General features: G+C 40.5%; 1 protein-coding gene across 7 annotated transcripts in view; it reads left to right on the top strand.

The window, feature by feature from the left end:
• The first annotated feature begins 511 nt into the window (after positions 1-511).
• The window catches only part of GOLGA3 (golgin A3), a 28,885-nt gene continuing 3,585 nt past the window's right edge, over positions 512-25,811 (top strand). Inside the window, exons 1-24 of one of the 7 annotated variants that reach the window (XM_080355349.1) lie at positions 512-650; positions 2,537-2,895; positions 5,958-6,239; positions 7,121-7,233; positions 7,730-8,412; positions 9,620-9,731; positions 10,135-10,441; positions 10,858-11,060; positions 11,426-11,563; positions 12,511-12,672; positions 13,428-13,796; positions 15,007-15,084; positions 15,981-16,244; positions 16,830-16,924; positions 17,610-17,826; positions 18,528-18,671; positions 19,291-19,488; positions 20,168-20,284; positions 20,766-20,905; positions 21,693-21,825; positions 22,006-22,128; positions 22,486-22,650; positions 23,568-23,731; positions 25,161-25,401. In XM_080355349.1, coding sequence (XP_080211475.1) covers positions 2,763-2,895; positions 5,958-6,239; positions 7,121-7,233; positions 7,730-8,412; positions 9,620-9,731; positions 10,135-10,441; positions 10,858-11,060; positions 11,426-11,563; positions 12,511-12,672; positions 13,428-13,796; positions 15,007-15,084; positions 15,981-16,244; positions 16,830-16,924; positions 17,610-17,826; positions 18,528-18,671; positions 19,291-19,488; positions 20,168-20,284; positions 20,766-20,905; positions 21,693-21,825; positions 22,006-22,128; positions 22,486-22,650; positions 23,568-23,731; positions 25,161-25,365 — 4,545 coding nt within the window. In that variant the 5' untranslated portion in view covers positions 512-650; positions 2,537-2,762 and the 3' untranslated portion in view covers positions 25,366-25,401. Of the gene's footprint in view, positions 1,203-1,522; positions 2,896-5,957; positions 6,240-7,120; positions 7,234-7,729; positions 8,413-9,619; positions 9,732-10,134; positions 10,442-10,857; positions 11,061-11,425; positions 11,564-12,510; positions 12,673-13,427; positions 13,797-15,006; positions 15,085-15,980; positions 16,245-16,829; positions 16,925-17,609; positions 17,827-18,527; positions 18,672-19,290; positions 19,489-20,167; positions 20,285-20,765; positions 20,906-21,692; positions 21,826-22,005; positions 22,129-22,485; positions 22,651-23,567; positions 23,732-25,160; positions 25,402-25,811 lie in introns of those variants that run through there. The other 6 variants (XM_080355350.1, XM_080355347.1, XM_080355346.1 and 3 more) reach the window with 6 other exon arrangements.

Raw genomic sequence — 25,811 nt, 5'->3', positions numbered from 1 at the left:
TCCAGTAAATGCTTATGCTAATGTAGGAATGTCAGTGATCTAGATAATGAAGGCTGCGAGGGGCACACCGCATTACACACAGACTTAATTTTTAATTTATGCGCAGGCTTAATTTTAATTTATGCAAGTCCGCTGCTGGCCTTGGGGTCTGGCACGGAGCCCGAGGGGAGCCGGCGCACCCCGCCCGGCCGGCCCGGCCCGCCTCGCCGCGGGCTGCCCGGAAACACGACCCCGCCGCTGCTGCCGGGCCCGGCCCGGGGGGGGGCCCGGCCCGGGTGCCGCCTATAAAAGGCGTTTCCCCTTCCTTCCCCTCCCTCCCGCCGCTCCCGGAAGAGTCCGTCCGGAAAAGCCGCCGCCTCTCCCGCGGGTCTGGCGGCACTGGCCGCCGCCCCGTTGCGCCAGCCCGCCGCAGCTCCCCGCCGAGGGGCGCGGGCCCGGCTGTGCGGGGGCGGCGCGGGAAGCGGAGCGGGCCGTGCCGTGCCGCCCCGCCCCGTGCCGCGCCGCCCCGTGCCGCGCCGCCCCCGGGCCTCAGCGGCGGCGCCCGGCCGGCGGGGGAGGGAGAACTGCGTTGCACCGCCGCGCCCTCCCCTTCCCGGTGGAGGCAGCGCCACGTCTCGGGCAGGAGCCGGGCGCCAGGCGGGCGGCCCCAGGTCTGCAGAGTCTCGCCGGGTAGGGGGGCGGCGGGGCTCGGGGGCGGCTGAGGCGGGGCGGCCGGGCTCTGCTTCAGGCCGGGGAAGCGCGTTCGGGGTTGCCCTCCCTGCCCGCGGCCTGCGCGGAGCCGTCCGGCCCGGCTACGTGGGCTGCGGCCCCCGGGCTCCGGCCGCCTCTTGCCGGCGTCCCGGAGCGCTGTCCCGGCTCCCGCCCAGGGACCCCGCGGGCGCGTCTCGTCGGGCGGCGCCCCCAGTTTGGGACAGGACTCCGTTGCCCTCCTGGTTATTGGTGTTTTAAACAAGATAGGTTGTTTTCGTACAGCTCATTTCTCTGTGAGGCTGCTGCTGGGTTCCCCTGTGTGTGTGTGTGCGCGCGCCTGCCTGTGCTCAGCACGGAGATACAAAAGGGCTTTGAAGCCAAAACACTCTTAACCTTTAACGTTTGCGAGTGGGTTGCACAGGAGAAAGCTGTTCTTCAGGATCCTGATTATTCAAAGATGTTTTATGACAAGAATAACAAACCATCTCATGTTCCCTGGATTTTGCCACAGTGTAAGCAGTATAAATTGTGCTTGCCTTTTGCCTGCAGTTCCTCTTTGAGACCTGTCGTGTAGTATCTTTTTGCCATACAACGACTGTTCTTCCAGAAGTTTATTGTAAGCTTTATTATACAGAAGGGCTTTAAAAATCAATAACAAATCACAGTGAAGGTATTAACCTTTCTGTTTGGTCGAGGTTTCTCTCTTAGAAATATATTCCAGCTTTCTGGCTCCTTCACGGTTCACCCCCATGATGGTCACCTATCTGATAATCTAGTCCTGTGTATCCTGAGTTAATAGGAGCTTCGGTAACGTTTTGGAGATGTCTGGTCGTGTTGCTGGGTGACCAGGGCAGTTTGGTACAGTAGAAGTTAACACAAGTGCTGTCTGGAGATATGGAAGGAGTGTTGCTCAAAATGTTTACGTTCATGTAAAAATGAAATTTCAATATCCCTGACCTGATATTCTCTCCTCATCCCCTCCCTCCTTTTGTTTTTTAACTGGTGATTTCTTAAGTTTCTTTTGCAAAGAGGAACCGTAACACTTTTGTAGTCTAAATTCAGCTGTCAGTAACTATTTTAACAAATTTGAAATACTTGAAATGACTATTTCCAACAGCTTCTATCATATTGTATTAGTTGGCTGGGTCTGTACCCCAAAGTAAGATCTGAATGCCTGGAGAATAATTTGTAAGTTCTATAGACCGTATTTGACAATGCTCCTCTTGACTTGCCATAGAGAAAGGCAGCATTGAACTGCAGCCCAGGCCATGTTCTGACTGCCAGCACAGCCTGTGATTAGTAGTTCAGGCTCAGTACGGTGATACATACCGGTTGCTCTGCAGACAAGTAAACAGTAATGATGTCATTTAATTTAAAAAAAATAAATCTGAATTCCATACTGCATTCTAACTGAAGTTATTGAAACTTAAGTGGCAGGATGTCCTTGAAAGGGAATATATGTTATGAAAATCCAAACTGTAGTTTACAGGTCAAAATGCTGCTTTGAATACTGGCTCACTTACTAAAGTAGAGGCCAAAGAGACATTTCCATTAAAAAGCACAGTGATCTTAAATCAGTTGTCTGGCTGACTATTATCTTGTTGCGTCATTATGCTGGTGTATCAATGCTACTAAGAAAAAAAAGTTCTGAAGCTGTTAAATGGATCACTACTTATTCACAAAAGCTGGATACTTGTTGTATTTCATTGTCTCTGTTATTACCCCATGTCCTGTTTCTGTTTGTTGTAGCTGGGCTGGTGGGTAATCTGTGTGTACTGTTTGTTTTTTAACTCATATTTTCAAAGCTCTAAGAAATGTTTGTAAATTCACTGCATTTGGCTTCTAGAGAATGCAGCTCCTTCGTGATGACAGTTTTGCCTGCGAGCTGTTTCTGTGATCTCCTGGAACTATCGGCTGCCCGCTGCGCGCCAACAGCTGTAAAGCTCACAGCTGTGCTCCTGCGTAACATCTTGATGCCGTTGTTGCTGATGGAGCGAAACAGGACTTGGTAGTTCACTTGGTGGAAAATTATTTGGAAGAAAAACTTTCCAGGGATCTGGATTATTTCTACCATGGACTCCTCATCTGTCCAGCAGGACATTCACTTGGAGAACAGAAGCAGTAATGTGGCCCTTAGGAGCTCTGAAGAACTTCTGGATCATAATGCCAAGTCAGATTTGCCAGTTACAACAGATGAAATTAACAGTAAGTTGCTTCATATACACCGAATTGTTTCCTACTCTTATCCAGGCTTCTCTACAACTACCTATTTTGTTGTTCAGGTGATGCTGAAGGACTTTTTTCCTTGAGGTCAAGAATTTCTTGTACGACAGTTTTAAGCAAGCTTGAATACTATGGCTCTGTCTATGGGAAAATTATCTTTTGTTTTAAAAGTTGTTCTTTCAAAACAAAACCAAACTCTTAAGTACTACTGGCTATCAGTTGAGTACATGCTGCTCAGGGTGTTCATCTGTCTTCTGATAGTGTTTCCAAGAGTACATACCTGAAATTACTAGAACTAATAATTCTGCAGTTATTATTGTGGAGTAAGATCATGACTGGAGTATTTATTCTGGCAAAATAGATTTTCCTAATAAATTGATTAGGTAAAAATCCAAATGTACTCAAAGTTTCTCTAAACTTCCATTTATGGATGTGAAATGCTGGCATGTACTGTCCAAGTTATCTCAAAATAACTTTTATCAGCAATCTCTAAAATAAATTAATTGTGCAGCTGTTCACAAGAAACTTAAGAGAGCGCTGGTCTGAGTAGGTCACGGAATCAGACTTTGGTTGGAAGGGACCTCAGTGGGTCACCTGGTCCAACCTCATGCACAGAGCAGACCTGGTTTTGAAGCTGGATCAGGTTGTTCAGAGCCTTGCCCTGTTGAATTCTGAAAATCTCCAGACAGTGGTTCAACAGCCTCTCTACACATTCCAGTATTTAACTGCTTTCCTTGGGAAAATCCTCTCCTTGTGTTGAATTGAAATCTGTGTTTCCACTACAAGTAACCGAGGATATGTTGGTATATAAGGGTATAGTGGGAAATGGGTGGAGGGGGTGTATATGTAGCAGGTGCGTAGATACACAAAAGTACACGGGTTCCTTACGTAAAAGCAGGTGATTACGTGATGGAGTTATTGGCCTTCCACCCTCCTCTCCTAGCACACATTTGTCCTCTTTCACGTAGACTTTATTTGCAGTTCTTACACCGTGTGTTATCAAACTGGCAGAGTGTAGTTATGTGATGATTCATTCATTTTTGATGAAGTTGGAGGTCACATGTTCCTGTGTTCTTCTGTGTTGGGCCTCATCCAAACAATAGAATTGTGGCTTACAAACAGGTAGTGAGTCTTTTTACTGTTTTCAGTTTAATTGCATCTCCTCCCCCACTGTTCCAAAAAGACCGCAGTTGTAGTGATGCTACTGCAATTAAATTACTTTAGTTCAAGGCAGCGTTTAGATTCTGAGTGTCTTATGGCCTCAGGAAGTTGCCAGGAAACCGTTCCTCCAGAATTTTGCTCCAGCATCTCTTGTCTATATATACCACTCAGAGTTATGAAGATACAAATATAAATAAAGTATAAACCTGATACAGGTTTCCGAAAGACAGGCAGAAGCAATGTTTCTGAATACGTGAGGTGTCTTCTTGGCTTCTAGTGACTGTTCATAGCACTAACCTTTATTTTAAGTTTGGTTTTGACAATGTTTTAAAATGCCTTAAACTCTGATTTTGAGCAGTCATTAAAAAAGAAGTCATGTCCTCTGTCCTTCTTGGCATCCCTGTTGTACCCATCCCTTCCATTGCGCCTCCAAGTGTTTTTGTGACCATATGGTGAACTATATCAGAGAACTGATTTAGGCTGAAACGCCCTGAAAATGTTCTGTGTGTGACAAATAAGATACTCAAAAGTGTTTTAATTAAAATTTTAGAGATATGATGGGTTTTGGCCACCTAAGGCTGAACACTTTTTACCCACATTCAGTTTCCTTATTCAGTTTCCTCTGAGATGGTTTGCTGTACTGACATCTGTGACAGCTTAAGGGAGAATGCACCACAGAAGTGCGAACAAATGGTTAGGGGTGGAAATCTGTATTTTCCTCTTTAAATTACTCTGAAGTGATATTTGACTGCACTTGAAATGTTTTGCTTTCTTTGATAACAAAAGGGAAAACAAGAAGTCCTTTCTTCCTACCTGTAACTTGGTTTATTTAAGTTCAGGATGCACAACAAACTGCTTGTTCAGGTCTGTAGTTCTGAGAGGAGGGGTAAATAGAAAGAGGAAACTTGATTTTTCCCACTTGCAAATACTTTGTGGTCATAAATGTTAAACATTTTCAAACATATTTTTGAAGATTTCTTTTTTCTTTTTTTTTTCCACATTATTCCAGTGTGTTCCAGTTATTCCAATGGTACGTGATTTGGGAATGAACAGAAGGACAGTGGCCCTGCTCATTTGAGATCTATAATCATTTTAAGTTAGAAGCATGGTTTTGTTCCAACAGCAGCTTCATAAATGTAATGCGCCCCCAACTGAGTGAAGTGGAACTGTATGACAAATGCAAAGCATAAACCTATGAAGTGTTGAATTAAGTTCTGAAGATGCGTTTTTCCTGACGGAAAAGAAAAATCAAATCACAGAATCATAGAATGTCCTAATAAGTGGGGATAAAATTTGTGTTAAAGGGGTTCTTGAATTGCCTTTGACTTGGTAGATTTATTATTTTGATACGTGAGCTTTGCTACTGTATTCTTGATGAAGATGTTCTATTTGAAAAATTTAAACTCAGTTTAAAATTGAGAAACTCTGCTTGGCCCAGGCTGGAAGTCAGGATGGTGTCTGTGTTCTCTGGGTGCCCAGCAGCACAGCAAACAGCTGAATTCGGCACAGGCCCACAGTCCCTGAGTCTTATTTGTAGTAGGTTGCCACTCAGTGTGACGCAGATCAGTTGCTTGTACTCAGTGCTTCATGCTTCTAAACCTAACACAATTTAAAAACCCATGTGAGGTTTTGAAGATGTTTTATGATCGCTTTTGAGGTCTTGCTTGAAGGCAATGCAGTAGAACAGATGAAAGGTACTTGTTCTGGTCTTTTTAAATGGAGAATCAACAGTTCTTTATAAATTTCCTCCTGCCAGTTGCTGTCACTTGCAATTTCTATATTCTTACAGTCTGAAGGCAATAGTGGTAGCATTGTATTTGGCTGGAGGTGTGAAGATAAATGTGTTGGCTTAGAGCGTAAGCCAGGGAAACTTTCTTTTCCAGCTACCAGTATTGATGTCAACGAAATGCCAAATGAAGAGGGAAGTCTGGAGATGAACAGCAAAGTGGATGCCTACCAGAATGGCCCAGAGTCGCTCTTCCCCAACTCTCCTGTATCTTTTGACCCCACCAGCAATGTGCAGGGTCAGGAGTCGTCCCCAGGTGTGACTGGTTTCCATGACAGCCTAAGGAAGTCTCAGGGAACTAGTGCTGAGGGCATAGTTCTTAGAAAAGAAGCTTTGCAGTCCCTCAAACTAAGTCTTCCCATGCAAGAAACTGAATTGTGTAAGCATCTGTTTACGGTGGTGCCTCCGCTTTCTCCTGCTGCATAGAGCTTTTCACTCTGAGCCTGGCTCTAGAATTCTATATCATCATTTAAGCTTGGACTAAACTTCATTTTTGCAGTAAGCTTTTACTTTGAACGACAATTCATTTTCTTTCAGTAAACCACCATCTGCTGCAGCTAAGGCACGTGCCTTACCATTTAAAAATTGTTCTTAAGCTGGAGGGCAATTTGTGCTTTCTGGGGCTGAAGCTATTCTAATCTTGATTATTAGGAGTAACAGGTGACATTGAAAAAAGATAGAACAGCAGAACCAGGTGATTTTAAGCTAAGTAGTAAAGGGGAGAAGGGAAGAGCAATAATGGTGAGAGAAGGGAGAAGCCTTTGTATTAAGGTGTCTACTACTGCAGGAGTTCTCTGAACTAATGTTTTCAAAAAGCCTACTACTATGGGAAGGATTTAATGTGAGTTAACGAAAAGAAAGAAAATCTGTCTAGGGAACATCTTTTTCTGACCTCTAGGGAATGAGTGGACTGCGTAAGTCTTGCTTGGTTTTATAATTTCAGTACTGTCAGAAGTGCAGGACAGGTGAGATTAAATGACAGCAGTAGCTTTGTTCTTGCTGTGTAATCTCTTGTCATATACACATGGAGGGACTACAGCATTTGCAAGTGGAGCAATGGAAATGCACAGGCATTTTCAATTCTTAGAGAGGAATATATTAGAGGAGGGTATTCTGAGGTGCATGCTGATGGGCTTTCCTTGCGTTCCTTGCTTAAGCATGAAGCATGTTGCTGATGGTAGATGGGGCTCTTTCCTTTTGCATCGGATTTGCCTGTGCGGGAATTTTCTGTTTGACTGCAAAGTTGCGTTTCACTTACAGGCTCAGTAGAGTCTTCACTCCCATTGGAGAAAGAAGAACAAATAAGACTTCAAGCCAGAAGACGGCTAGAAGAACAGCTCAAACAATACAGAGTGAAGAGACATCAAGAACGAGTGAGTACTGTACTGTGTTGTTGAGAAGCTTAAAAACTTTATCCTTTCTGTGCTCTAAATTACTGTTTTCTCTGGTTTAAACATTCAGTAGCTTTCTCATATGTGAGAAAGTGTTGTTTTTTTTTTCTTCTGGACATGCAAAATTTGGTTCTGTTACCTCATGGGTAATGTACCATTTGGTGCTACTTACAACAGGGCAAGGAAAAAAAAAAACCACAAACAAACCTTAAGTAGCCTGAATGATCAATTTTTCCTATATTTTTCACTTAGCTTTTGAAGTCTACCTTGATCATTTTTGACATGCCTATACTGAGCCTTGATAGGGTTGATTGCTGATGGAATTTACCTCGTTTATGAAATGATGCATATATTTAAATATTAATATAAAACTGTAGAGCGTTACCTATGAAGTTCTACAGCAAAATGAGTCTTTGCTAGTTCAGTCATAGCATTCTGGAATTTATTGTTGACTCTTTACTTCTTTTTGTCTATTCAGTCTACATCCAAAACCCGTCCCTCCAGCACCCTAGATCCTGAGCTGATGTTAAATCCAGAAATCTTGCCAAGAGCTAGCACTGTAGCAATGACGAAAGAATACTCCTTTTTGCGGACCAGCGTCCCTAGGGGCCCGAAACTGGGTAGCTTGGGACTTCCAGTATCCTCAAAAGAGAGAAGAAGTGCAAGATCTAAGCCTGGTAGGATCCGATCTTTGGCTGACTACAGAACTGAAGAATCGGGCTCCGGAGATGCTACTGGAAATTTTGTAGCTACTGATTTATCTGGTGGGACTCTGAAGCAAAGCAGAAGTGGTCCAGCATCAGTTGTTTCTGAGATTAGTCTGCCCGCTGACACAGATGATCGAATAGAGAATTCCTCCCTGGCAGGAGAAGTCATTTCAGAGCTAGATGGGAGTGAAGCAGGAATGAGGCTGGATGGAAACGAGAGTGACAGCTCTACCTACAGCAGCGTATCGGGAAGAGGGCTGTATAACAGCTCACAGAATGCAGAAGGCAGGCAGGGTATTCCATATACAATAAATGGTCAGAAGATACATCCTGATGCAATGGGGCAATTTCCTTCCATCGGTGAGGTGCTACGGGCTGCGGCAGTGGAGCATCAAGCCCAAGACCAAGAAGTTAATGGGGAAGTACAGAGCAGGAGAGACAGTATTTCTAGCAGGTAAGAGAGATCACTGTACAGTGAGGCCATTATTAAGCATTATACTTTATTAGAATAGGCAGCTTATGACTCTTACCTTCTTCTAACTTTTTAAACTTACATTCCTTGTGATCAAATCTGTTGTTAACATACAGATTCTGGAAGAAACCGAAAGGTCATGTCACCTGAGTACCTATTTATGAAGTATATCTTGAGAGAGATGTCTTTAGCACTAATAGTTTGTTTTAAATGTTTGGCTAGCACCTGCTTCTGTCTGCATTTGCTTGGGAAAATCACTGAATCAGTGATGTGGCATTGGTCTTTAAAGTCTGAAAGTGTAGACCTGACTGACTCAGTGATATTTGTTATAGTCCTTTTCCTGATCTGCTCATGTACCTTTCAGACCTCAAATAGTTATGAAAGGCCAAGAGTCTTGTCCTACGTACTCTTATCCTCTTCAGCCCTTTAGAATGAGATTTTTGGTAGGTATTAAACTGTGATCCAGGAAGTGAGTGGATAACTGGTGAAGCCCTAAAAGTGCCGTTGTGTTTCAGTTGTCTGGAGATATGTGTTTTATCTAGCACACATGCTAACTTTGAAATGTCCTTTTTTTTCCCCTTCTTTGGAATGAACCGTAATTCCCCCAGATGGTAAAATAAGTTGTTGACAATTATTCCAGCTTAGACTTAATTCTTACAGGAATGAGAGGGAGGAGAAGATCTTGCCCCTTTTTCTCTAGACTCCTGGCTGTACATCAGGGAAGGAGCATAAGGAATCCCTTATACCAAATACCTGTTCTTCTTTTGCCGCAGCTGTTGGTATTTCTCAGGCAGACAATTAAAACAGACAATTGCAGACAGTAGTTGTGGAAGTTTTGTGCTCTCATTATGTCCATTTGTCTGCCTATAAAGGGATATGCAGATACAGAATACAGTGAAGTCAACCATTGCACTTGTGTAAAATAACAAACATATGACTGCCACACTAGATTATAGTTGCTGCAAGTATAGGAAACTGATGTATAAAACCTTAGCAGGAATAAAATTTCTTTATCTCTTTGGGTAATAACTATGTTCTGGAGCCATTGTCAGGCCAGAAAAAAAAAAGTCCAAATTCTAGGTCACATGTGGAGCCTGAGTATCTCTTAATTTCAGCTTCACTTTTCTTCTGATGAGGTGACTGTTGTATTCTAACCCTTGGACTGTATATGTGCTGTCTCTGTCTCCAGTGTTTCTATGGAAAGCTCTGTCGCAGGAACTCACGATGAAATGTTGCAGGTCCTGAAGGAGAAGATCAGACTTGAAGGGCAACTAGAAGCACTCTCACTAGAAGCTAATGAGGTTAGAAAATGAATTTCAATTTCTGTATTTAACAAATTATAATAGTATGTTAATTTTCAAGAGCCTCCTGCTCATTACGTGGGAATTGTGTTTTATCAAAATATTGCTGGATAAGGTTATATGTTAGGAAGATAATGTATAAAACTTGACAAGTACAAGGATGCTTAAGAGGATAAATATAAAGTTAGTCAAATCTTCAAAGGCTTAATTTTTTTTTTTTAAATAGTCGAATTTAAAGAGTTGATGAATCCAGAGTAATGCTAGCTATGTCTATATAGCTGCACTGTCTCTTTGTGTTGATTGGTGGTGTAACACATATACTAGAAAGTGTTCTTTAGTCAGCCATTAATGTATTATCTCTTAAGACTTCTGTATTTTGATTTTTCTTTTGGGACACGTTCAGGCTCTCAAAGAGAAGACTGAGCTACAAGCCCAGCTCGCAGCTTTGAACATGAAACTCCAGGCTCAGGTGGAGCACAGCCAGAGCAGCCAGCAGAAGCAGGAATCTCTGAGCGCAGAAGTGGCCACGTTAAAGCAGTCTTGCTGGGATCTGGAACGAGCAATGGCTGACCTGCAAAATGCCTTGGAAGCAAAGAATGCTAGTTTGGCTTCTTCAAATAATGATTTGCAGTTAGCAGAGGAGCAGTACCAAAGGCTCCTGCTGAAGGTTGAAGATATGCAAAAAAATGTTCTCACCAGAGACAGCACAGGTGGGATGATACAAATTACAACCTTTAAAATTTTTTATTCCATAAATCATTTTATTTCAACATAATTCTGAAGTCCTGGAAGAAAAATTAATTTTAATTTGTGTTTCACTGATGACATACTAATGAACTGGTCTGAATTTTAAGATGATACTTTTAAATTTTGTGTCACGTAAGTGCTACAGGTGGCAAGCTGCCACTGCCAGCCTGGAGGGGGAGTCATAAATATCTAGTCCGGTAACTGTTTGACAGTGGACTAATGGTTTTTAGAAAATTTTACAGATATTGGTTTTTAATGATGCCTTTACATGGCAGGATACCTGCATCCGGCAGGGGATTGGACTAGATGATCTTTTGAGGTCCCTTCCAATCCCTGACATTCTGCGATTCTGTGAAGTTCTTTATTTTTCTTTTTCTAGTGCATGATCTGCGACAGCAGTTGGCTTCCTTGCAGAACCAGCTTCAGAAGGTTCAGTTGGAACGGACCACGCTGACCAATAAGCTAAAGGCATCTGAAACAGAAATCACGGCGCTCCAGAATGTGCGACAGTGGTACCAGCAGCAGCTTGTACTGGCACAGGAGGCCCGTGTCAGGCTGCAGAGTGAGATGGCCAATATACAGGTATTATGCTTTACTTGCATGTGGGAGGACTGATAATCTGTTCTTTTTACATGTTTGTTTTACTCAGAGGACACTGTTTATGAGCTTGGACAAGGGAGCCAGTCTCACTTATGCATTCTTCAGGTGGAGAGCAGGCAGGGATGGTGTTTTGTTTTTCATCATGAGATTAGTTTACATTAAGGCTGAGGCATAAATTTAACCAAAACACTTTCTGAGGATGAAGGTCTGTAGTGCTGTGACAGTAGTAAATGACATAAGGCACAGATAGGTTAAATGTGATTATATTTTTCTAAAATTCTTAAATTTGTTGGCCAAATTTGACTGTTAGTATTAATAGTTTGGTGGTTTTTTTTTACTTCCTTTAGGCTGGGCAAATGACCCAAGCAGGTATGTTGGAACATCTCAAACTAGAGAATGTGACACTGTCTCAGCAGCTAACTGAAACTCAGCACAGATCCATTAAAGAGAAGGAACGTATTGCAGCACAGCTGCAAAATATTGAGGTATGGTTGCAGGTGGTCTTCATGAATTACATTCTGCTTAGGTTCTGTATTTAGGTTTTGCTGAAGGATATTCTGGCAAAGTAACATAAATTCTTATGAATTGATTCGGCTGCTGCCTTATAAAAACTTATTTCACAGCAAGTAAATATGCATGACATTACAAACAGTAAGAGGGAGCAAGGCCATGTATTTCCCATTGCAAGATGATACTTGCATTTTCAGCTCTGGTATTTGTTTCTATTTGAATTTTAAAAGTGGATGTAAATGTTCTCCTTTGCCCAACTTTTTCGAGAGAAAACTTAATTGGAAGTTAATTTAAGTCAGTAGAGTGCCGCTTAAATGTGTGAAATTGCTCAGTACTCAGGTTTGTCCTTCCTGCCCTCCAGTTAGAGAGGGTGAGTAAAACCTGAAGTGCAGAAACCTTTTGAAGTACAGAACCTTAAATCCCATTGAATTTCGGCGACATTCCTGCTTCTAAGTCTCAAAGGGCAGTAAAGTGGCAGGTTAGTGGAAGCACCCCATCTCCTGCATTACAAATAGTGGTTGTGTAAATGACAGGAATGGCTATTTCACGGAGTAGCTACAGCATCCCAGGAATCTCTTTTGTTTCAGAATTCTTTCCAAACAGCTTAATATTAATAAAGATTCTTTTTCTTTACATCTTGTTTCATCAATTTAAAAAGGACATGGTGTCATTAAAGACTAATTCAGATTGGCACAAGTATACAAGACATTCACTTTTATTTTGTGGTATCTTAAGTATATGAATGTGTGTGACTTCAGTGAACACATAAAATTGTGTAAGACGGACATCAGAATTATTTGTGCTTGTCTTTTCTGTAGAAAATTTATTGATGATTTTCTTTATTTGCCTCTTTTTTTTTTTTTCCTTGACTCTCCCTCTCCATGGAAATTTTCAGAGTTGATTCCTTGCTCTTTCTGTGCAGGCTGACATGTTGGATCAAGAAGCTGCCTTCATGCAGATCCAGGAGGCTAAAACCATGGTGGAAGAGGACTTGCAGAGAAAACTAGAGGAGTTTGAGGATGAGAAAGAACAGCTTCAGAAAATGGCTGATTCTGCAGCAATATTGGGGCAAGAATTGGAACAGGTAGAGTGTTGTTAAGCAGTTTCCCAAGGGTTTCAGGAGAAATGCTTACATGGGTGAAAAAGCAATAGTAAATAGATCCTGAGCTCTAAATATGTCTTAAAACCGGAAAGATTGCTGCAAAAATGAAGTCCGTATCAGTCATTCTGTCCCAGGTGAAAAGGCTCCCTTTTTCCCAGCCATCTCTTTAACAGTAATGTTTTGAAATTTCAGAGCTACTGTCTTGTAGATGTTGATTTGTTTGTTTGTTTTTAGTGAATTCCGTATGTGATTATTCTGTGTGTAGACAAGAAGCATAGATCCGTGTTCCAAGTTGTTAGGCAGTCAGGATATCATTGTACCTTGTAACATTACAAAGGCAGCATGTCACGGGCTGGAAGGAGACAAAGTATGTAATAGCTCAGTGTTATATTCCGTGTAACTATATGGCATTATCATTAGCAATGCTGAATTTACCCCGTATAACTACCGTGTACACATTTTTCAAATAAAAATTTAGAATATTGTGAATCTTACTTAAGAATGTTTTACATTTGTCATTCTGGTCATTGCTTAGCCTGTAAGATTACAGATGCTGAAGGAGGCAATTAATGCAATTAATAGAGTAAATAGAAGTGGCCTAAGAAAGTTAAAAATATTTTCAACTGCTATTTTCTCCTAGAAGCTAAAACAGTGGTTAAAATATTTTATTTTTATTAGAGAGCATTTGCAAAGAAAACATTCATCTTGTATTAATGTAAGCTTAAAATACTTCTCAGGTCAAGTTGACTGTGCATCAGCGAGATCTGCAGCTTGAATCTTTACAGCAAGAACACTTGGACCTAATGAAGCAATTCACTCTGATCCAAGAGACATTGCACACCAAAGAGCAGTCCCTGGATGACCTGCAAACACAGTATGATGAACTGAAGGCCAGATTAGAAGAGTTTCAAAGTGACGCTACTTCTAAAGATGACGTGATCCAGTATTTGCAGAATGAGAAGATTGTCTTGGAAGTAGCTCTGCAGGCAGCAAAAACAAGCAAAGAGCAACTGGACAAAGGAGCAGTGCACCTTGGAGAAGATAGAGAAGTAGCATCCGAAATCTTGGAACAGCTGAGGCAAGAAATGGCAATCACATCAAGCCAGGTAATGAATCCCTAAAAGCGACTTATTAAAATACCTGTTGCAGGGAAGTATTGCCACAGGCATGTAATAGGGTCAGTTACACGAGAGGAGATGGTACATGTGAGTTTCTTCACATCTGTAGTTGTGAGATTCAGATAGTGGGAATATTTTAATCAGTTCTCTCATCTTTTACTGTTGGTAAACTATCTGGCAATTTACGTCCTGTTACATCCTTGATGAGCTTACAGTTTAATATCCCTTAATATCTACATACGTTTATGCGCTTGTGTGGTATGGGGTGGGAAGCTGAGGTTGATCTTATTCTCTTTCCAAGAGCCACCATCTTTCTGAAGTCTACTGGTTTTTAAAAGTTACAATTTTGAGTACAGATCACATTTTTGGAAGTGGATTTTCTGGGTGCTCCTTTTCAGTGGCACTGTGAACCAAACATCTTTCCTTATGCAGTACTTTGGTGCTGTTTAATTGTGCCTTTTCTCTTGAAACAGTATACCAGGGTTTGCTTTTGCATATTGCTGTATAGCAGCTGAGGCTTGTTTCTACTCACTGAACTATTTTACAAGATCAAGCCTCATGCATATCCTTATTTTTTTGTCTGCTTTAAATTCTGGTGACTCTTCCTTTCACACCTTGGTTTTATAGTCATGTATGCTCTGTATCTTTTAGAGCATCCAAGCTGCATAACAAAAGCTTTCTTTTTGAATCCTGGTAATGGCGACTGCCAGGTAATCTTCAGAGGTTTCTTCTGAAGGTAGTAATAGGACTTGATAGTATTATCAATAAAGTACTGAAAAACTATGGAAATATGCTTAACATAAAGATTGTGGTGTTTTTTTTCCTTCAAAGAACCAGCTGGTTTCTTCATTTGATCATCGTGTATATGTGAATGGGTACCCTCTGGATACAAGATATGTGCGCTAGTGTTGCGTACTAAAACTTTAATGGCAGGATGTTAAGGGGACTTCATGCAGTCCTGAGGGTTGACAAGGCTCACTCTGTGGCGACCTGAGTGGATGTATTTCTGTATGAAACCTTGTAGCGTTATCTGCCAGTACCATTGAGATGCTTAGTCAGAAACGGGATCCTCATTAGATTAGGGAATTGGTACAGGAGTAACAAAAGATACTGCCACTGCTTGAAATAACATAGAATATGATGTTTGGCATATAAAACAAAGTGTTTGTATGTTGTTTGTTTTTTTTTCTTCTGGCAGGTGGAAAATCTGCAACAAGAAAATTCCAGCCTTAAAAAACAGGTTCAAAAAGTGAAGGAACAGTTCCTGCAGCAGAAGGTGAGCAAAAGCATACTATGGCAAAGAAATAAACCCAAGGAGTATACTTGTTTTTTCACAGTGAAGGCATGTTCTTCTGAGGGCTTTGTGGAAACTTGCATCAATTATCTGTGCCAAAGAACTTTGTGACATAATTATACAGTTTCTGCATTTTACACAGTTGAATTTTTACCTGTAACTAACACAAAAGCAGATCCACCAACCAGTTCATGCTTTCATTGGACTTTCAGGTTTCCTTTTGCAAAAAGCACTCAAAAATCTTCAAGTGTTGTCATTTTCCTTCAGCTTTGAAAAACGGTAGTTGCTTCAGTAATTTGAAATTAAGGGCTTTATTGCAAATTTTATTCTGAATTTACACACTTTTGAAACAGTAATGTAAAATTGATCTCTCATTAGTGTTGCCATGTGTCTTATGTAGAGGGTGGCACCATTAATTTACTGCTTGATTGCTGATTAACCCAATGCCAGATGTTGTTTTAGCTCATCAAGTTTAGGTTTGGGAAGGCTGTTTAAATTGTCAGTCACAGGTAAGCCCTCTTGTCACAGCAGAAGTTATTAATTGTGTGCATGGGAGGGTTAATTTTTTGCAATTAGTTTAGTTTAAAAAAATGGAATGTGATTAGTGCACTTCAATAGGAATGTGAAGAATATCCCATACTGTTATAAACGTTTTTACTCTGAGGTTGAGAACTGCTGATACATAGCGGTGTTTTATATATGAGCTTACCTAAAAATCTTTGAAACGGAGTAAATATGTTACAGAAGGTGATGCTGGTTTGTATTCTTTGACACCCTCAACTAAAAGAATATCAGTAAACACTTTATAGTAAGTTATTTTTAAACTTGTAAAGCTTTAAGAGAGGTGATACTGTCCTCCTGAAACTCTTCTCTCTAAGGTAATGGTGGAAGCGTATCGAAGAGATGCAAGTTCTAAGGACCAGCTGATTAGCGAACTGAAAGCTACAAAGAAACGGCTGGACTCAGAAGTGAAAGAATTAAGACAAGAGCTACTGAAAATTCAAATAGAAAAACAGTCACTAGAATCTGAACATTCAAAACTACAGAAGGAAGCATCTCAGGTTCACCAGCAGATGGTGGAAATAGAAAATAATCTTCAGTCAGTGCAGAAGGAACGAGACGATATGGAAACATGTCTACAGGTATGGAAGGTGTTAAGCTTTGGACTTTGAGAGTGTTACAGCCAGGATACGTTGCTACATCTGTTAACTTTGGAAATAAACAGATGGACAACTTGCAAGTTAAGGTTCGTGGTTACATATTTAATATTGTCTAGACATTTGAGTATATGCCTACCAAAATTCTGTAAATATGTGGTTGCTTATTAACATGTCATGTAAGTAAGTGGGGAGAAGCATGCTACAGGAATGGTAGAGGTGTGATGTGGAAGCACTTTCCTTGGGCTCAAAGTGAACTCCATCTGAGAACAAAGGCCATACGTGTTCATACGTGTTGTCATAGAATCATAGAATGTCCCGACTTGGAAGGGACCCACAAGGAACACTGAGTCCAAGTGTTACTCCACCGTGTTATGGTGGTGGCCACAAAGGGAAGAATTAAAGAAGAAAAAGAAGGGAAAGGGAAAGGAGAGCAAGAGCGCCTTGGAGCAGTTTACATTTAGAGGTGTCAGTATTTTTGAAACTTTATGCTTATTCTTTTATAAGAAAACATAGAGCAAACATGCTTTTGTTCTTACTCTCATGGCTACTTTTTTCCTTCTTATTAAGTCTTTGCAGTTTGATAAGGAACAAATGGCATCTCTTGCTGAGGCAAATCAGGCATTAAAACAACAAGTAGAACAAATGCAAGAAGAAGCAAAAAAGTAAGTCTGTTCCTTTAGCACAGACAAAAGATCTACAACATCTGTTTTACGTATTTACCATTTTAGTAGTCACTCTATTCCTATTCCCCAGTCTTGTCTTTGGGAAATTGAGTCGGAGAGTCATAGTGTCATATCCATGGCGAAGTGTTGATTGTGTGCTACACATGTTGCAGCTTCGCCTCTGATTCACTTATGCTTTTAAACAACAGTATATGTCATACAACATACATATTGGAGCTAATCCTGATTGCCATTCAGTAGCTTGAATATTGGCATTAATGAGAACCATTTTTATCTTCCACTGGTGATCACAGGGTTTTTGTGATACTTGACATATCCACCAAGGGTCTCGGATCAGATTAGATTATTACTTTAATTGTGTGTTGTTTTTAGAGAGGGTAGTATATATTCCTTCATAATGGAGTTTTTGTAATTCTGGTAAAGACCCCTTAATTACTGTAAATATTTTCTTAGAATGTTACCAAGAGTCTTCAAGGTACTGTCTTGCAAACAGCCAAATTGTACTGTACCAGCCAAAGGCTTTCTCCAATGAGATGGGTGACTCTGGGACAACGTGAGAGAACTGGATGTCAGGTTCTGTTGGACCACGTTAAAAATTAGTCTTATAGTAGTTTTCAGGCAGTTTTTGTTTTTACCTGATGTTTTGTTTTTCCTTTCGCTCCAGGGCCATTACGGAGCAGAAACAGAAAATGAAGCGTCTAGGGTCAGATCTGACCAGTGCTCAGAAAGAGATGAAAGCAAAACATAAAGCCTATGAGAATGCAGTTGGCATTCTTAGTCGTCGGCTACAGGAATCTCTCGCTGCAAAGGAATCTGCTGAAGCAGAGCTGAGCAAACTAAAAGCACAAATCACTGACAATGGAAACAACCGTATTTCTCAAGTATGCAGATATCTTTTAACATTGTTAGTACAAAGACAGAGCTATCTTGTTGTTAAATATAAGTCTTGAAATATTACTTTACACTGAAGTGATGGAAATATTTGGAATATAAAGCTAGATAAGAACATGTTGTCAGTGTTCTAAGCACTGAGAATTTTCTTAACCACATTTGAAAGAGGTGATTTGGCAAGCTTTGCTGTGCTTGTTTTTCTTTTAATTTTACTTGTATCTTTCAGTTTACTGATTGTAATCCAAGATCACGAGGATGATCAGCCTTAATGCTAAATTTCCTGGTTGATTTTTATTGTTGGTTTGGTTTTTGGTTGTGTGGGTTTTTTTTTTTTTTCTTTTTAAAAGGCTCAGCATCTTAAGATTTTTTCAATATTCTAGATCTTACTGCTTTTTTTTTCCTCATTGAGAGTTAAAAGTTCTTCAGCCTGGTCATAATTTACTCATATATGTTATGCCTGTGATAAGAAAATCAGTTTATTGGGGGAAGCTCCAATTCCTTGGATCAATGGAGCAAGATATCAAATACACTAATAGCAGTAGTGAGGGTGGAAAGCTCTGAGCAAGACCTTTGCATTAAGCACTAGCACCTCACTTCATATTTGCTAGAGAAGTGGATGTTTTAACAGCAAAAAAATTGCTCCTGTAGATGGGTGATATATTAATTGTACTTGTGGTCTGTTTGTCTTTAGGAAAGGATTCAAGCTCTGGAGACAGAATTGCAAGCTGTTCGCAGCAGTAAGTTGATGCTGGAAAAAGAGCTGCAAGAAGTGATTTCACTTACCAGCCAGGAGCTTGAAGAATACAGAGAGAAAGTGCTGGAACTTGAGGATGAGGTGATTGCTTGAATTTGCACAGTCGATGGGAATATGACAGTCAATAGTGCCTGAGAGGCAGGGAGAAATTTTAGTACCATAATTTCATTACAGCAGTGCAGGAAATTAGAATCTTACATAGGAAGTGGCAGTGCCATGATGTTTCCTAATTTTAGTGCCCTGTGGTTTCATGAATCGTTGTCATATAGAGGAAAAGAAGACGTGAGAGAAAAGTAGTTCCTGTATTAGATCCCAGCAGTGTCTGGTCATGAGACAGTGGGCCTGCACGAATCACTGTCTTTTGAAACTATTTGGAGTCACGGATGCTCAGTGACTTCGAGCACAGGGTGGTGGTGTTCAGCTGCAGAGTTTCAGAAAAAATATAAATATATATCAGCTGCTCTTGACCTGCACCTGAACAGTACTCGTGGATTCTGCTTTCTGGGAATCATTTTAGTCTTCCAAAATGAAAAAAACCCACGCCTAACTGAACTTATTTTGAAGTGTTCATTTTGGGAAAAAAAAAAAAAATTCTACTCTAGGAAAGCAAGATACTTAATGAGTTTAGCTTCCAATTTTCTGTGGTAGTAATCTGGAATGGCTTGGTTCTGTTTGTTTTTGTTTTTTTCTTTGGCTATAGCTTCAGGAATCTAGAGGCTTCAGGAAGAAGATAAAACGCTTAGAAGAAATTAATAAGAAGTTGGCCCTTGAACTAGAGCACGAACGTGGAAAACTTATGGGTCTTAGTCAGTCCAACGCTGCTTTGAGGGAGCACAACAATATCCTAGAAACAGCGTTAGCAAAAAGAGAGGCAGACTTGGTACAGCTGAATCTACAGGTATCTGACCTTTTGATATAATACCTTAAGAAAGGGATTAGCTCATATTTATGATAGCAGGACATAGACATCTTCAGTTGTGTGATACAAAGTTGGTGCACTTTCTCCAGATCTGGGTCTCCCGTGTGTTGCATAACGGCAGTATTAAAGGGGGCCAAACGTGAGATCAGAAATGAGACTTTTCACCAAACAGTGCTATTTCTTTGGAGGGAAAAAAATCACAGTAAAATATTTGCAACAGTGAAAGTGTGACTCTGTTAAGTTAGCTGGAACATACAAACCGTGCTACATACGCATTCATTGAGATGAGGCACGTAAAAGGCGTAGATGAGGTTCTTAGGGACGTGGTTTAGTGCCAGTGCTAGGTTAACGGTTCGACTCTGATCTTGAGAGTCTCTTCCAACCCAAATGATTCTATGATGCTATCAATGATTTTTATGCCAGTAGTAGTAAGGCATTGCCATTTGCTTGTACCTCACGAATCTAAGCAATGAGCTCCCCTTTAACCATAACTACTTCTAAGGTTGAAAGGGTGCTATGAGGAAAGCGGTATCAGTGAACAGCAGAGAGAATTATTGCAATCCCTGCATTGGCTTGTGTTTATTTTTCCTTTATTGGCATTTCTGGTCTTCCAGTGAGCCCACGCAAAACGTGTGTTTGTTTTTGCGATGTGATGCAGGTTCAGGCAGTCCTAAAGCGGAAAGAGGAAGAGGACCAGCAAACGCAACAACTTATTCAAGCTTTACAGGCTTCCTTAGAGAAAGAAAAGGCCAAAGTTAGAGACCTTAAGAAACAGGTAATCGTTCATCTTTTGTTTTATTTACTTAAAAGGTGATTTAAATGTAAAATATTTTAAAAGTAGCTTGAAACAAAATCTATGCTTCATAATAGACTGCTCTGTCGTGATGGCCAGCAGCTGAAAGAGGAGTTGATGTCTTTTCTGTTGTGTCCTGTGTTAAACATACTGATTGACTACCAGGAAAGTTCCATTCTGACTTGTAATGCATGGGACATAGCCCGAAGTGATGCTGCTTTATCCAGAAATTCATGATGAAAAAGCAATATAGCAAACATGCTTCTTCCATTATAGTTATCAACTGCCATTAGCATGAATAGGGGTAACAACACTAATAATATGTTTTTTTGGCAAGAAGAGAAGTGTCGACAGCTGCACAACTTTTCTTGATTTGTTTCATACCCCTTTAGTCAAGCTCCCTTTGATGTACCTACAGTGAGTGATAAAACAAAGAAAAATTGCTGCTTTTTTTTTCTGGTAGGAAGCAGCTGCCAAAGCAGATGCCGCACATAACCGCCGTCATCACAGAGCTGCCATGCTTGAGCTCAGTGAAATCAAGAAGGAGCTACATGCCAAAGAAACGCTTGTTCAGGCCCTTCAGGCTGAAGTGGACAAACTGCGGTAAGTGTATGTCCAAGTTCGTAGAGAACAGTAAATAAAACAAATCCTCTGAAAAAGACACACGTTAGTGAATTTTTGGTTTTGCTACTCTGTGGCGGATTATGTTGAAATGTATCCCAGCTGACCCTGACCATAAGATGTATGTTGGGACTCTAGAATACTTGCAATTTTCTGTTCCTTCGTAATTAAGGTAGACCTGAAGTGTACACTGTATTTAGGGTTCAGCATCTGCTTTTTTTACTGTTTCAACACAGATTTTTACTATTTCACGTTACCAGTATGAATTAACACTTCATATATATTCTATTATTCTTCTCTCTACCACATCTCTGAGGAACTACACAGAGGATGAATTTTATTTTTTTAATATATTCCACAATATATTAAAATTTAATTTTTTCCTTGTATAGAAGGTGTGTTCTTGAATTATAAGAAATTGTCAGACCTCCATGAGAATGGATATAGTGTTAACCGTATTCCTCTTAAAACAAAAGCAAAATTGTTGACAGATTTTTGGTTTGATTTTTGCTTTGTAATCTTTTGTTTGTAACTGGACTATTACTACTGCTCAAGGAATTTTCTTCGATATGTAATGATCTATTCATGCGTCTGTCTCACATAAAAGCTTTTTGTGACTTGACTCTTGCTGTGAATGTGTTGGTAAAGCTATAACTAACCAGGTCCCATGCACTGTCACATCACTTACGGCTACACAGCTAACCCAGCGTAGTATTTGTGTTAAAGGACAGATTGAATAACTGCTGTATCTGTTAATTCTGCTGTGCAGGGTGGAGGACGAAAAACATTCCCAGGAGGTATCACAGTTTCAGCAGGAGCTTGCAGAAGCCAGGTCTCAGCTCCAGTTTTTGCACAAGACACTGGATGACAAGCTTAGTGAACAGCCTGTAGTGAGCCAAGAGGTAAAAATTGCACTCTTACTGTGTTTATCCTTATTTATGGTGTACTATATTACTTAATTTGTCTATAATTCAATATTTTTAATGAAGTTTTGCTAGAACCAGGAAGGGTTCATGTGACATTTTCTAGTTGACTGCACCTATAGATAATTCTAAATATACTTTCTCCCCCCACCACGGCAGGTGGAAGACCTCAAGTGGGAAGTAGAACGGAAAGAAAGAGAAATTGAAACACTTAAGCAGCAGCTGGATATGAGTGAACAGCGCAGCCACAAGGAATTAGAAGGGATACAGGTTGTCTTGCAGGTATTTAATCTAGCTGGTGGAGATCTAATGAATAACTGGTACCACTGGGGAGGTTGGAGGGGAGGGGCAATTAAAACAGTATTCTTTTGTTTAAAAGCACATTTACTGATTTTTCTGATGCACTTTTAATATAAATTTTTATTCAGAAAAGCTTAGTCACTGTGTGTTTGCAGTGTCTTCACTTAGTTTCAATTTGTGCTGATAGCTTCTTATTTCTTTGACCTTACGCTTTTAAAAGAGACTACTGACCTTTTTATCTATTTCTGGTTACTGAAAAAAATGACCAAAAACATTAGTTGGGTGGAATTTTTATACTGTTTCTCTGAATCACCTTGATTATTTTCTTTTCCCATTTAGAATATTAAGACTGAGTTGGAAATGGTGAGGGAAGACTTGTCAGTGACTCAGAAGGATAAGTTTATGCTGCAGGCTAAAGTGAGTGAGCTGAAGAACAGCATGAAGTCGCTGCTGCAGCAGAACCAGCAACTGAAGTTGGACCTGAAGCATGACAAGATGAAGAAGGTATTTAAATAGGAAGAATACACATAGTGCGATACCAGAAAATACTCTGCTGCAGGAAACCTGGTGAAAACTCTGAACTGAAATGCCTGCCTGTGATGCAGACTTACTGATGTTCTGGTATTTAAATGATAAATGTAGGAAGATGTGCAGGCAAAAGTAATTGTACTGATCTTGACTTCCCACCTGTGTCTTTTTGTTTAGCTTATGATCTTACATTTACGTTTTGACTTAAAATAATACAGTTTAAAAAGTAGCACTTAAATAACGCATCATGGGCAAACATGGAATTAATACCTTCTTGTAGTTAATACCTTCTTAATGTTCATGTGTCTGTCCTCTCCTTCTGAAGGTAACTTAGTGCTTTCCTTGAGTTTTCTGATTTGCTACTAGTACACAGAAAATGCAGTAATACTACACCTCTTGCTATTTCCCTCTCTGAAGTAATTATCTCACTTAGTGAGATGGAATTTGTATGGAAGCTTCCATTTCATTGTTTTAGACGTCGGTACTGATGCCCCATTCTGCAGGCTCCAGAATTTCCAAAAGGATTTATTTGCTTGTACTTAACTGATTTTTTTTTTTTTTCTGAATTGTTCTCTTAACTATACTTAGAGTGTTATTAAAATTTGTTTTGAAGATCCAAGTAATTTGCTTTAAATTCATCCTGTCTTATTTCTTTTATAGTGTGAGTTCTTGAGTAGGTCCTTCTAGATGCTGTTTGTTTACTTCTGAGCATGGCTAGCAGATGACATTAGGTTAGGAACTTTTGCTTGTGACACATGAGACTTAACATGAATGTACTTCTGATTCTTGCTCTGTAATGCAGCTGTGCACCAGTAGTGTGATGTGAGACTTTCTACGTGGTAAAAATGGTATTGATTAAATAACTTAATTGTATTTCTGTCTCTTTTAACCAGAGGAAGGAACTGAAAGGAGAGAACAACTCTTCAAATCCTGTGACTCCAGTCAAGATTCCTGATTGTCCAGTGCCTGCTGCCTTGCTGGAAGAACTCTTGAAACCACCGATGGCTGTGAGCAAGGAGCCTTTAAAAAATCTGAACAGCTGTCTCCAGCAGTTGAAGTATGACCTGTTATTTTCAACCATATTAAATAATCTTAAACATGTTTCCAAGAAACCAGCTGCCAGCCTAGGGAAAAAAGGATTTGTGAAGTCTTTTCTTCTTACTGGGACTACATTTAGGATAGTAGGATGTTCTGTCATTGTAAGTCCTTGCTTATGTAATAGGGGAAGAAGCCTTTACAATGAACTGGACGAAATGTCCATCCTAAATTGTAAACAGTAGAACAAACCAGAAACAGCTATTTCTAGTTGTTCTTGCTGGTGGAAACACTGGTGTTTCTCTCTCTTCACAGTATCAAAAAGGCTGCTCTTGATAGGAGCCCAGGCAGTGTGTTAATAAGAAATCTCAGCAGAGGAAGTTAATTCTGCCAGAAATAAGTTTTCAGATCTTCTCTGACGAGGTTGCTCGGCCTCCTTAGAATTAAACCTGGCAAGAGGGGTCAAGGACAACTGGAAGAGCTGAAGGGAGTGGAGCATCTCCTGTGTGAGGAAAGGCTGAGGAGCTGGGGCTCTGGAGCTGGAGGAGATGGAGGGGTGACTCATTAATGTTTACAGATACATGAAGGGTGAGTGTCAGGAGGATGGAGCCAGGCTCTTCTCGGTGACAACCAGTGACAGGACAAGGGGTAATGGGTTCAAACTGGAACACAGGAGGTTCCACTTAAATTTGAGAAGAAAATTCTTCATGGTGAGGGTGCAGAGCCTGGCCCAGGCTGCCCAGGGGGGTTGTGGAGTCTCCTTCTCTGCAGCCATTCCAACCCACCTGGACACCTTCCTGTGTAACCTCATCCGGGTGTTCCTGCTCCATGGGGGGATTGCACTGGATGAGCTTTTGAGGTCCCTTCCAATCCCAAATGTTCTGGGATTCTGTGAGATTCTGAGCAGGAAAGTTACAACTTCAGGAAGACATGGAGTTCAAGTTATTAGAACTGAGCTGCTCTTGTCACCTCAGTTGATGTTTAAGGGGAGCGACCTGTGATTATGTTCTGTGATCCTGTATTACCAGACTAGTCCCTTTGCTAAGTTGGTGTCTAAATTCATAAAGTGTTTATCTGATTACTTTTCGCTGCTACTTTCCTCACCTCTACCTCCCATGTTGTCTTTTATATCTGGAGTACTATGTTCATCAGGTTGCAGTCATTAAATGCCTTTTCTGATGGAACGGTGCTGCATCATCCCTGGCAAGGAGTATGTGCAGCCAAGTTGCTGCTGCACTATTGGCCCTTATTTTTGAATTAAGCATATTGTATTTGTTTCGCCCTTAAATTTGAGAAAGACAAAGCTTCCTGTAGACTTCTTTCTTTTGTATACAGCTGTAGCTTAGATAGACTCAGAGTAGGTGTCAAGAATAAGAATTGTAATTTTCTGATCTTGCAGTTAGCTTTCTGCTTGTTAATTTTTGCTTTTTTGTTCTCAATACTTTCAAAAGGCAAGAAATGGACAGCCTGCAGCGTCAGATGGAGGAACACACCATTACAGTACATGAATCAATGTCTTCGTGGACTCAGATTGAGGGACAGCTGATGGACCTTACCTCTACCAGTCCTGCAACTGCATCAGACCAGGAGATTCCTACTGTAGAAGAAAAGAAACAGAATTGTAGTGTTAGTGACAAGGAAGCTTGTACACTATAACCTCCTTATTAGTTGTCTTTCTTCCTATTGATTTAAGTATGTTAACAAATCTTTATCAAAATTATTTATTTATTTCATTTCTAATATGGTGTTCAGACTTGTGCTTTTGCCTGTAGAAGCAAAGGGCATGGTTTTGAGAAAATGGTGTAATAATAAATGCATAACATGCTATTCCAAGGGTTTGTTTGAAACCTTACCACGATGATTCTGTTATGTTGGGGACTGCCAGGTGGTAAACCGAGCTCACTTTGGGATTCAGTAAGAGATTCAGATGAAGGTTTAAGATGAGGCCAAGAGGAGCATCTGTTTCCGGGTCTGGTTTTGTTTGATCTGTGTGAGTTTGGTAAGGAATGACTCTTAATTATGTCACATCTGGGTTTTGGTGGTGTGTGTGTTTTTTGGTGTGTGTGTGTGTGTTTGTTTTTAATTTGGTGGTGGTGTTTTCC

Source organism: Nesoenas mayeri (genome assembly GCF_963082525.1).
Source record: "Nesoenas mayeri genome assembly, chromosome: 17".
NCBI lineage: Eukaryota > Metazoa > Chordata > Aves > Columbiformes > Columbidae > Nesoenas > Nesoenas mayeri.
Note: the sequence above shows the minus strand (reverse complement) of the source record. Positions and strands in the feature narration are given on the sequence as shown.